Raw genomic sequence first — 12,927 nt, 5'->3', positions numbered from 1 at the left:
CTGTTGATAATCCAGTTTGGGGAGCCCAGGCCAAAACCAGTTGCAAACTGTTTGCAGACTGTCTTTAAAAGGACACTTACCCTGAAAGAGGAGGGAGAAATCAAGCCCATTTTAGGGACTATAGATTTCCTGCTGGATTTTCCACCCTTTAAGTGTCATTTTGTAAAACCTATGATAGATATGTAAATAAGAAAAGGAAAGATAACTCAGGAAGTTTAACTGTGTTGAAGAACCAATATGGTATCTCCATAAATCTAACTTGTCTTAGCCTGCTTTTCCTCCAGCCACCAGCATGCGAGATAAATTCAGTGTAGCACTCTTTTTTCTTCTTTTGCTCAGTTTGACCTGCTTTGTTTATATCACAAATTGAGAAACTACTATGTATTTCTTCTCAGTGTTTTACTTTTTATAAGTATTTATAGGTTTTATGATTTATATAACTCCAAAGACAATACAGTATAGTGATTAGCAGGAACATAGGCCCTTGGTCAAATCCTGGCTCTGCCACTCAACGAGCTAATGTGACCAAGCACATGTTACTTCACCTTGCCTTGATTTCCTCGTTTGTTAAGTGGGCATGATAAGAACATACTACTCTGTGAGAGTTTTTGAGGATTAAATAACTTAAATGTAAAATTCTTAGAATAGTGCTTATCGTATATGAATGCCCAATAAATTTTTCATGTATGAGAACAGTGCATTATGGATAAAATTGGAATTTATAAAATTGTTGAGATACATAACTACTTTTTTTTTTTTTGGTGGTACGCAGGCCTCTCACTGTTGTGGCCTCTCCCATTGCGGAGCACAGGCTCCGGACGCGCAGGCTCAGCGGCCGTGGCTCACGGGCCCAGCCGCTCCACGGCATGTGGGGTCTTCCCGGACTGGGGCACGAACCCACATCCCCTGCATCGGCAGGCGGACTCTCAACCACTGCACCACCAGGGAAGCCCATAACTACTTTTATATAATGATTACTATGGGGAACATTCATTCTAATTCTACTCATTTCAAAAATGAATATTTAAAACATGACCCATTTGTGATAAAGGACTGCAGTTTTTGCTTATTTTTCCATGTAATATTTACTATGTTCCTAGTAAGGTGAGGAGAAAGTAAATGGTATGCCTACCGTGTGCTAATAATAAGCCCATTATGTCATTTCACATAATCCACAATCAGCCCTACTAGGTAGCTAGTAATAACTTTATTTCAAAAGAAGTTGAAATTTCAAAAAGATCCAGTGATTTACTCAAATAGCAGAGCTGCTGTAATAGAGTCTCTCTGACTCCAAGCTTAAAGCTTGTGCCCTGTCTTATTAACAGAGGAGACGTTCGAATTATGTAAGGACTGGTATGGTCCAAGCACCAACCATAGTGGATGCCAGGGTCTTGTAGGCCTTATGCTCTGCCAAATGTTAGCTCCTTAGGGATTAGAACATGGAGAACTCTTGGTGGGGGGAGAGGTCCCTCCCCCCCACAAGAGAGAGAAGGGGACATATGGAGAGGTTGGAGCAGTGGCTATTTTCCAACAAGTATGGAAGTCTTTTACTATTTAGTATTTAACAACTGGTATAGCCACACTGTTCATTCTGACCAAACATTAGATATATAAAAATACATAATCTTGATATATCTAATATTTGGATAGATATGTAAAGATTTGAATACTGTATTAATTTTTAATGTTTTTTAAGACACATTTATAGGATGAGGCAGAACTGAGAATTCCTTCCTTGAGATTTCTGCTAAACTTTTATTGTATGGTCCTTTTCAGTTATATTGATTGATGATTGATCGATCTCCAGTTAACATACATTGCCTTTATTTACAGTCAACAATTTTTTTTTAATTATGAACTTGCAATAGTTTGGAAGAAACTTGCGATTTATGGTTCTCTGACCAAAAATTGTATTAAGTTATTGTAAAGACTTTGTCGGTTTGCTTTTCCAAATGTGAATTTGCTCTCATAACCTTCTTGTTACGTCTTCTTTATCCACATCCAAGAAAAATAAAACAATGATGATTTTTACCTAATAATCTATATAGTGTATGTTCAAATTTGCTAAAAACCTAATCTCTTAATTTCATAATCTGGGAGCAACAGAAAATGACTGAGAGTATTTATTCTTTCACCTTTTTGTGTGAGAGAAAAATTATTTGAAATGCAGATTTCAGTGAATGAATACATTTTTTCTGGGTTTGTATCACAATATTTCGTATTTTTTTAACTGCTTTGAGATCCTTTCTATTATTTTTATATGAAAGAACTGAATATTTCATTTTATTTTTTGCTTCATTTGCTCTCTGTTGCAACCAGCCAATCAGTAAATATTTTAAACGTTTTATATTTAATTTTTACCGAACATGAACCCAGCATACTAAGTTTTCCTTCCACATATTAATTTGCAGTTTACTGTACCTAGTTAAAGATATACTTACTGCATATTTATATAGGGTGCATTTTATTATTTCTGTATCTACCATGGTACCTACAGCTGTATTCTCAGTGCTAAGGAATCATCAGAAGATCACAGCATTATAAATGCTGGCCATGTTTGGAACATTTAATATTCGACTAATTTTAAGTAGCATTTAAAGCTATATGTGAGAGGTGGTATTAAGACTTAAATCACTCAGAGAAAAATGGCCTATGATCTGTGGTTTAAACGTTCAAGTATTTTTCTGCATAGTCATTCTGCTCATTATAAACACAGAGAAGATGGAACAAATTTCTAGAAAGACTTCACATTTTATATGTATAGCATTTGACTTGTCACCTTTGAAAGATCTAAAATGATATTCCATTAATTTTTCATACATCTCACAAAATCTTGACAGGACAATCCTCTAAACCTGAAAAATCTCTAATAAACAAGAGTGACTCAGAAGCTCTTTTTGGTTGCATTTGTGCTCATATTTGGATTTCGTTTTTTTATTTCTCAATTATCTTTCACCTAGTCAATAATGACCCCATCTTTGTTTAATCCTAGAGGTAATTTGTGTAATCCAGACATCTTTTTCTGTTTATAAGGAATTTATTCCTTTAGCAGTGTGTTATTTTCTCCAATAAAACTCTTCATTATTTGACAGGTTGGCATAATATTGAGCTGTTCTTGGTAGGATTTGAAATATTGTTTTTGAAATATTGTTCTTTTGGTAAAAGATAGCTGTTTCCAGATATCATAAAGTCAGTCATTACTGCAGCTCACAGAATTTCTTACATAATATGGTTTCTTTTGCTGTTATGAGTGCCAGCACCAAAAATCTGCAGAAGGCCTGAGCCTAGTGGTTCCTCCAAGCACTGGTGGCTTTGATACTTTAGTCACATTAACGTGTTTTTCAGACATCACTAAGGATGATATTCCTATTCTTCTGTGCATTTATTTGCATTTTCTCTGCTTGTCATTTTATTGTTTCAATGGGTTGACACATGGGGACTTCACCTCCTTGCACAGAGCTCTATCACCTCTCCCTGCTATCTTTTTGTTTCTGTTGGAAATTGTGGTAGAATTTGATTTGGTTATGTAGGTAATTTTCATTTTGGTTTTTTCCCTCCATTTCTTTCTTTTATAACTTTTTAATATTCTCCCAATATACAACCACTTGTTGGTTTTTTCAGTTATATTGACTAAAGTCTCTTTTATTAGGATATTACCTTGAATATTTATTTCCATTAATGAGGAGTGATGATTCATCATTTTGGAGGGCTGTTTTGTTTATAATTTGAAAAGTCACTTTGGCTTTACATGTGTTATATAAACTATGTGTTATATATAAAGTATATGTTATATAAAAAGATTATGCTTTCTTTACATTATCAATGTTATAAATATTGGAAAGAGGGTATTTACATATTAAAGGACGTTTAAAAAGTCTTATAGCATAAATTTGGTGTTTGCCTAGGAGCACTTTTTATGCCACTTTTAATAATCTATAGCTGTATTGTGAAGCTGCTTATTTAAAAAATATCTACAAGAGAGCAATTTTTAGTCTATATGCACATACTTTAAGTTGTATTTATTTAAAATTTTTCTATAAGTTAATGTAAATATGTCTTCCCTCTAATTAGTTTTCTCTTAAATTAGTCTTAACTAGCAAGTACTAATTAATGAGTCTAACATATCTTATTAATTTTTTAACTTACATGATTTTGTTTTTATATAGAGAACATCTTCCAAAGAGACTTTTTCTGAGTTTTGATTCAGTGTTTTCTGCTAAAGCTCCTATAACACTGTAGTAATTTGTTCAGTTAAATACAGTGGACCTATTATTTTAGACCTATTATCTTTGTTACCACCATGTAAATAAAGCATGGTTCATATTCTGGATCTGGATTTCTTTTTAGGCAGTGGACTGGATTTATGATAGCTTCATGAAATCTTTCTTCATAATAGTGTTCTTTGAGATGTCAGTGTCTTTTATGTCAAATGCCCCAAAATGTTGTTGTAGCACCATTAATATACTGGAAAATATGTGAAACTTCTTTAAGGCCTCCTAATTTTTGTGCATAAAAACAATGATATCTCTCTCTCTCTCTCTCTCTCTCTCTCTCTCTCTCTCTCTCTCTCTCTCTCGTGCGTGCGCGTGCACACGAGGTCATGGACCCATTGTCTGTTTCAGCAGCAGCAGAACATCTTTTTTTTTTTTTTTTTTCTTTTGCGGTACGCGGGCCTCTCACCGTTGTGGCCTCTCCTGTCGCGGAGCACAGGCTCCAGACACGCAGGCCCAGCAGCCATGGCTCACGGGCACAGCCGCTCCGCGGCATGTGGGATCCTCCCGGACCGGGGCACGAACCCGCGTCCCCTGCATCGGCAGGCGGACTCTCAACCACTGCGCCACCAGAGAAGCCCCAGAACATCTTTTTTGTTAGGCAAAATTCAGTTTTTTCCTTTGGTGGCATGAAGTTCAGCATCATTCCCCAGGTTTTGGTTTTATTCTTCATGTTGGCTCATGATCAGTTTATAATATTTAAACCCCAAGGTTTTAACCTTGGGGTTAGTTAAATATGTTAGGTAGTAAATTGCTGACTGGTACAACTAGTGCCTGTATTTTGCCATATTGCTTTAGAATTTAAAAAATTAGTGATACTCTGTTAAATGTTCATGAATTTCTGTTGTCTTCCTCCAAAAAGAGGCAGTACAACTTTGGTGTTTGACTTGTGAATGCTTTTTTCAAAACATTCTTCTCTTGTTTGCTCATAAAATTTGTTGTGATTCCTAATCATAAATTCAAAGAATCATGGAGTTGGAAGGAATTTAAGCATGCCCCCTGATGTTGAAATTCCTTCTTTGATATCCCTGTCTCTTGTCCAGTAATCTCATCTACCCTTTTAGCATAATCCTGAACAGTGAAATCAGTAGTTGTTGTCACTCTTACATTTCTTCCCTTCTTTATCCTCCTCTGTAGAATTTTCCAGCATTGAAAAGTACTTCATTTCTGGTATTCTGGAAATGTAGGCAACTCCTGTTGGTGATGATAATCAGAGAAAGAGGAACATGATGTTTTAGAAAAGAAAACTGAGGTGATGTCAGTGGTAGTGACTTTTTAAGGAAGCCACACACACACTCACACACAAAAAGATAAAGGGGGGGATAAACTGCTAGAAATGTGTTGAGAGACTACTGGGACAGGACTCAGGAGGCAAGAGGCAGAACCTGAGAAGATGAGAAGATAGCATCAACATCATCCTAGCTATTTATCCTATAAATAACTTTATACTGTTTCTATAGCACTGCCTCTGAGGAAGTCCTTGAAAATTTCTAACACATGGAAGGATATATGAAATGATTCCTTTAAAAAAATTTTGTTTTATTGAATGTAAACCTATTAACACAGACCTTCATATTCACTTGATTTCGTTCTCCCAATCCTTTTTTTTTCTCTACAACATACTCATTTTTGTCAACCTTGAGTTCTCATTCCATAGTAGTTGAGGAATGAGAACCTTATTTTTGAGGTTGAGAGAGACTATATAGAGTTATAGTAATAAATGAGCTGCCAACCCATTTACTGGCTCCAACTCTATTAGCTCATTAATTGTCTATCAACAAGCCCAATAGGATAATAAGATTAAAGTTGAATTTAGTATTACCAGAATATTAATATGTATGTTCTTGGTACTGTATTTGGCAAAATGTTGTACTTAGTTCTTTCTCTCCAGAAAGGTCAGTTCTCAAGGTGTTTGCATATTAGTGTAGCCAAAAAAATCACTCACTAGTATTCTCCAAATAACAGGTGTAATTAAGGAGGTCTGTCACAACCAAATTGATTATTTATTTTAGCTGAAGAGATACCCAGCCTAGACCAGATGGATGTTTTTAGAGAATGCTAGTAGGGAAAAAAAAAAAAAAAAAGGATGGCTATTTTTTCTTTATTTAATGAAAATATATCATTTACTGTGAATACCTTGAATACCCTGGTTATTATCAACTTTCAAAGAGAGAACTTCAGTAGCTTTGGACTTTATAGTTTCCTACTGAAGCCAGATCATATGGACAAGTTGCAAGAGGGCTAAAGACAAGGTTTAATTTGGTGGACAGGATTTAGAATAACCTATGGTTGTTTGTTTTTGAAAGTGACTTGGGCATACTCAATAAGGGCCTCTTAGGCTGTTTACCACAAAAAAATAGAATAGCTACAAAAAAACATATATAAAAGTTATTCCAGATCCACTAAAAGAATGATCTGGAATAAATATAATAATGGTCCTAACTGGCACTAAGAATGGCTTGAATATGCTCAGGCTAAGATTATTCTCTATGATAAAAACAGTTGAGAAAACAAATCTTCCATGGATTGCATGATTAGAGCTCTCGTACTGAAGAAATTTGGAAACTTTAAGAAAGCAAACATAGGCTAAAAATATTTTTAATTCTTTGAATGTTTATTTTCTGTTAAGACTTTGTGAGGGTTTTTTTATTCTATAATTTCTTTCTATAATCTGTTTCTATTCAGCCATATATGAAAGTTGTGAATTAAAAAAATTTTTTATGTCACTGTCAGATCAGAATAAATGGGAACTTGAGGGCTATGAAATTGCATACTGCTAATGGTATGAAAGCAATAACCTGTAAAAGTTTAGTTAAATATAATTCCATAGCTCAGGGAAGTAGAAAGTGTGTTTTCTTCCTATAAAAACTGCCATGTTTTAAACTTGGGAGTGCAGTGATATTTTAAGAAGGCAAATATTTTTGTAGAAAAAACTGAGTTAAAACCATAAGTTTTATATCCCAGTATTGAACCATATACTTCATTGATTTTAATGTGATTAGGCTTATAATACATTACATTCAGAAGCAAGACTGAGGTTTTTAGGATACACCCTTTATATCACAGAGGCTTTATTATGTAAATGGTACAGAAATAATAGGAAGCACATAGAGCTAAATGAGAACTTAGAAATCATCTTATTGTGAGGAAGAAGTGTTGGAAGTAGACCACCATGGCATCTTCCTTTCTGTGGGAAACCTGATAAACTGCACAAGGGTGGAAGGCGTAAGGCAGAAATGATATGAGGATGTATTAGATAAGGCTACCAGAGCTAATGGATGAGGGTTTCATGAAATGCTATAGTTAATTGTAGACTGCATGAGTTGAAAACCCAGCTTTGCCAGTTATTATCTGTGAAACATTGGGCAAGTTACTCTCTCTCTCTTCCTCAACTTACTTATCTATAAAATGTAGATGATAAAAGCATTTCTTAGTATTGTTGTGAGGATTAAATTAATTAATGCTACTTAGAATTTAGAAATCAATAAATGTTAGTTCTTACTACTGTATTTAAAAGCAAGGAGGAAGTTTTAGCAACTTATATGACAAATGTTGGAGATACCTAATGTCCATTATCTAGAAGTCTGTATTTTTAATCATTGAAGAGTAATATACATAGGTTGTGAATTCTTTGGTGGTGTAAAGTATTGTGTGATTTTAGAGTTATTGGTTCTTCTTAAAACAGGTGGTTTTCCCAAGGAAACACTGAACCATGTTCCCTATGACTTCTGTGTTAAGTATATTTAAATAGATTCTAATTTACTGAAAATTGTTCATTCTTGTTAATTTAGTTGCTATTAATACCAGTAATTATTACGCTATTACTCTCAGCCAAAATTACCTGGCTTATTAGACATTAAGAGAGTTAGGTGCCGCCATAGTCTTCAGAACAGATGGGAAAGTTCATGCAGCATAGGGAGATTACAATTTTTAAAGCATTCATAGTCATAAAGTATACTAAAGAGAAAAGCTAGGTGCCTCACTTAATCACTGTAAAACACTGTACTTAATTACTAGGAAAACATGCTAAATCTTAACTAATAACAAAAGTAGAAATAAGGGACCACAAGTGAGTACCTGATTAATTAGCTAAGTAATTTGCAATAATGAGTGAAGGAAGTCAGAAGAGAAAGATAGCTGTAGTGTCAGGTTGATGGAAATTTCCGTTAAGGAGCAAGCAGTATCTGCGCTAATTTTTGGTTGACCAAGAGATGAGAGATAAACAGCAAAAGGCAGCTGAGGTCAGATAATAGAAGATCAAGAGTCTTCTATTAAAAGACACTGGGACTTCATTTCATAGCTGTGAATCACAGAGGCAGACGTACAGCCTCTGCTACTGGTTTGAGAGGTGGGATAGCTCCCTTTTTGTGAAGACATTTGGGAAGTCCATGACTGTTGCCCAGCTGTTAAGCAGCACTAAGCCTGGGAGAAAAAATCGACTTTGGTCACGAACTTAAGATTGATGTTAACTTAGTAGAAAAACCTAAAGTCTTTAGCGGCGCATGCATGTAGGAAGAATACTTTATTAGGAGGTCTTCCATCTTAGGCAGATAAGAGAAAATATCTATAGTTTTCTTTCAAGGTTTAGTACTTGTTGATTACCATCTTTATTGTGTATAACAGAGACTCCGATACTTACCTCTGTTTATTAGACTTTTTCAGAAACAATCTAAAGAGTAAGTGATGTTGAATATATTATTTTTATTGTGAAGTACTTCTGGACCTGTTTATAAGAATTTTCAAAACTAAAATGTTAACAGCCTATTTCATGTTATTTTTAGTAAGTTATGTTTGTGTGTGTGTGTATGTTCTTGAGGAAAATGAATCAAGATGTTTTCTTGGCTTTGTATTTAAACAGAGCAAATGATATTAGAGTAGCTTTTTCCCCCACTAAGTTAAGGACAAAAAATTTTAATTTTGAGACATTGAGGGCATGTTTCTAGTTATATATGAGGTTTTAGATTAAATTTTCATTATAGAATATAACCTGATTTTCTCTTTTTTGGGCCACAAGTATTTTATCAAATACCTACACAGTTTATTTAGGAGGATAGCAAAGCTTACAAAATATATGATCCATAAACATTATTTTAGCTTAACTACATTGATTTATTGCTGAAATCCTATTTACTCTTGTTTAAAGTTACTTTTTACCAGTGGGTTTTAGAATTATCTTTAAAGATCAGAAATGTAACCGCAGAATAAACTCAAGAAGTTTTTTTATAAATGCTTATAATGAAGTTCTAGTAATAGTCACTATTTATAAATACTTGGAGCACTGTTTTTTTTGTTTTGTTTTTGGCCACGCTATACAGCTTGCGGGATCTTAGTTCCCTAACCAGGGTCAAATCTGTGCCCTCGGCAGTGAGAGCACAGAGTCCTAACCACTGGACTGTCAGGGAACTCCCTTAGAGCACTGTTTTACAGGGACTGTAGACCTTTTGTATTATGATCACCAGAGATAACTCTAAAAATAGAGACTCCTATTAGCCTAGTTCTTCTGAATCAGAATCTCTGGGCATGGCACCTGGGAATCTATATTTTATTTTAAAATACTTTGGTCCTTAAGTGCATTATAGTTTGGAATTCACTACAACCACCATTTATGCCATGCTTGGATCCATGTAATCTAACTTATAGATTGTTGAGGTAGGTTTATGTATGTCATGGAAGCTTGGAAGTCATTTTAAATATTGAGTAGTGAGATTAGCAAGTATCTTACTAGTTTTCATAGACATCTGTAGCAAGTATTTTTTTTAAGTTAATGTCTTATTAGTTATCTGTAGAAACTAAGTCAAATAGTTGCAGTGAGATTGTTTCTTAACCTGCAGAACAGATATCCTTCCTAAATGCTTTTGAAAAATAGCTAGTTTCTGGCCCCCATGTGATACCAATTAAATCAGAATATTTAGGGAAGAGACTGAGTCTCCATACATTTAGAAGTGCCCCAGGTGTTTTTAATGTGTAGCTGCAACTGAAACAGGGATCTACACTAATGACAGAAAGGAACAATGATGTTCCTAATCAAAAAGTTATTGATTGGCTTTGGAATCCATAGTACTGAAAACCACATGCTAAAGGTATGGCACTGTAGCATCCAAATCCTGTTTCCCTAACTGCTTGTCTCAGGCTTATTTAAAAAATCAAAGGAAATCAGAATCAAGTTATTTCAACAAAGAGCATTTTCTCTGAATAATCCCAATTCTCTGTTAGCGGCAATTTCTTTTAAAAGACCCCTGCTAAGCTTTACTAGGTTGATGTAAGGCACTGATTGGACAGTTGAAGTGATAAGGGGTAAATAATACCTTTTCATGAGGACAGAATATTTAACTAATTGATTTCTATGATTTTGACTTTTATAGGCAACTCAAATGTAATTGAGAATATATTTTTGGTAATCATTCTGAACAAGGAAAGTATTTTCTAGGATAGGGCTACATTCATGTAGGACATCAGAATCAATGTGTTTAAAATTATATTTCTTAATAATGTTGATAGAAACTAGGTTAGCGAGATAAAATTAGTACTTATAGAAACTATTAAACTCTATGCCAGGGATCAAAATATATGTTTCACAAAACTTTCTGATCTTCTAAAGGGAAGAATTATTATTACTGTTTAATTACATAAAATATGTCCTATGATGCATACCTCCCTTTGCACACAGTCATTAAAGAAATCATAAAAAATAATTTCAAGATCTCCTTTAATATTTAAAAAAAGTGGAAAAATATTTATAACCTCAAAGTCATGATATTTTCTTATGTTTCTCTTTTAGATGCTTATTGAAGATAACAGTTTCTGCGTATGGGAAGTAGATATTGAAGGGTATATGGTTTACAGACAAGATCTTTAAAAAATAGACACTCAAGGTAAGTAATAAATATAGCCTCATAAATAAGCTAATTTAAATGGTTAGGGCTGCCAAATTATAATTTAATTTGCTAAACTTGCTTACTTTTTGTCACTGGCCCTGTCTAAGCAACCTCACAACCGCATTCATTCATATTTGGAAACAAATTTTTATGCCTTAATACCATCTTGACAGGAAGTATCAGATTTCATTTATAATGGGAAGTTGATAAAATTGATGTATTATGGAAGAGTGCAAACCAATTAAGAAGACTGGAGAAGAGATTAAGTAAACTTCCGTCAAAACTGTGTGCATAACTCAGTAGAGTTTAACTTGAAAAAATAATTTTACAGAAACTAGTATCCACTGTATTTTTTAAATTTATTTATGTCCTTAACCATATTAAAAGTGTGTTTTTTAACCACTCCAAAAACACTGTCATAGTTTCAGATACTAATAGTATTACCTCTGAATACCAAACCTCTTTTTCACTATTTCTTGAGCCCCCAAAGATTTGTTTTGACTTACCATATCCTTTCACTTATATTCTGTGCATGTCTCCCATGACTGTTTACATGCTTATGTTACTGAGTAAATTTCTGAATACACTTGGTAAAATTTTGAGTGAGATACAAAGAATACAAAATGCAAAATGGTACTTTAAATAATTTTGTGTGTCAGGTAGGTACACTGGAACCTTGGAGAATATGTGACCTGTTAATGGGGCACTTTTGTTTAGCTCTAGAATCCTTTCTAAGTGGGAATATTAGACCAGTAAAATCAAATTTTGTTATTTTTTTTCAGAAGAAACCAGAAATACTTTGAAAAGTCCTAATTTTTCAATATCAGCATAAAATTTTTCCTGTGACAAACTCCACTTCTGCTACTGTGTGAATCAAATAAAACAGTATACAGCCTCTGGTGCAGGAATTTTTTTTCCTTTGCTCTCTATTTTTCTTCTTTTTGAGTGTAGGTACTTAGAGTCTATCTTTTCCCCTTAATTTCTGGTTAGCAGCTTAGTGATTTTTGCTAGTTTTCTGTGATGAATATTATTGTCAAAAATGACTTCTCTTGAAAATATAAATATTACTTATTTTTAATTTGTTTCTATAGTTTTATATGGTGAGTTGGTTGCTTAGAAGAGCTATTAAATTGTTTTCTGAATTATAATAATTAGAGTTATTTTTATAGTTCCTTTATCTCCACAGTCTAACATAGATCCTTCTGATTTAAAAAAAAAAAAAAAGGTTTCCTTTTTTTTTTTTGCGGTACGCGGGCCTCTCCATGTCCCCTGCATTGGCAGGCAGGCTCTCAACCACTGTGCCACCAGGGAAGCCTAAGGTTTCCTTTTCACTGTACCTTTTGCATAGAAAATAGAGTTAATCACATTCCTTAGTTCACATGACACACTGTCATCACTGGTCCATGAGAAGCACTTTATTTATTTATATATTTTCTTTTATTCTCGTTTCCACTCTCATGCTGCTGACCTGGACTCATAGGAAATCATTCTAATGTGATAGTCTAATATCTGTTGCACTGTTCTCTTTTGTTTATATGTATTTTCAGAACATGAGTATTCGTTTATATATATGTATTTTTTTAATATTTTAAGTGGAAATTTTTAAATAAATAAAAAAGAAAAGAGAGTGTAATATCATGAACTTTCATGTGCCCGTCTCTCAGCTTCAACAGTTATCTCACGGTTGAGCTTGTCTTAACTATATCTTATGCCTTCTCCCCCACTTATGCACATTAAATTTTAATATGCATAAATGGTATTGTGCAACTCATTCTCTTTAT

General features: G+C 34.0%; 1 protein-coding gene across 1 annotated transcript in view; it reads left to right on the top strand.

Annotated features, from left to right (window-relative positions):
- The window catches only part of LOC116756378, a 179,444-nt gene that overhangs the window by 136,997 nt on the left and 29,520 nt on the right, over window positions 1–12,927 (top strand). Inside the window, exon 4 of the mRNA XM_032636632.1 lies at window positions 11,050–11,143. Coding sequence (XP_032492523.1) covers window positions 11,050–11,089 — 40 coding nt within the window. The 3' untranslated portion in view covers window positions 11,090–11,143. The remainder of the gene's footprint in view (window positions 1–11,049; window positions 11,144–12,927) is intronic.

The sequence above is a fragment of the Phocoena sinus genome, chromosome 7 (assembly GCF_008692025.1).
Source record: "Phocoena sinus isolate mPhoSin1 chromosome 7, mPhoSin1.pri, whole genome shotgun sequence".
Taxonomy (NCBI): Eukaryota; Metazoa; Chordata; class Mammalia; order Artiodactyla; family Phocoenidae; genus Phocoena; species Phocoena sinus.
The sequence above is the reverse complement of the archived record's forward strand: the minus strand, read 5'-3'. Positions and strand labels throughout refer to the sequence as shown.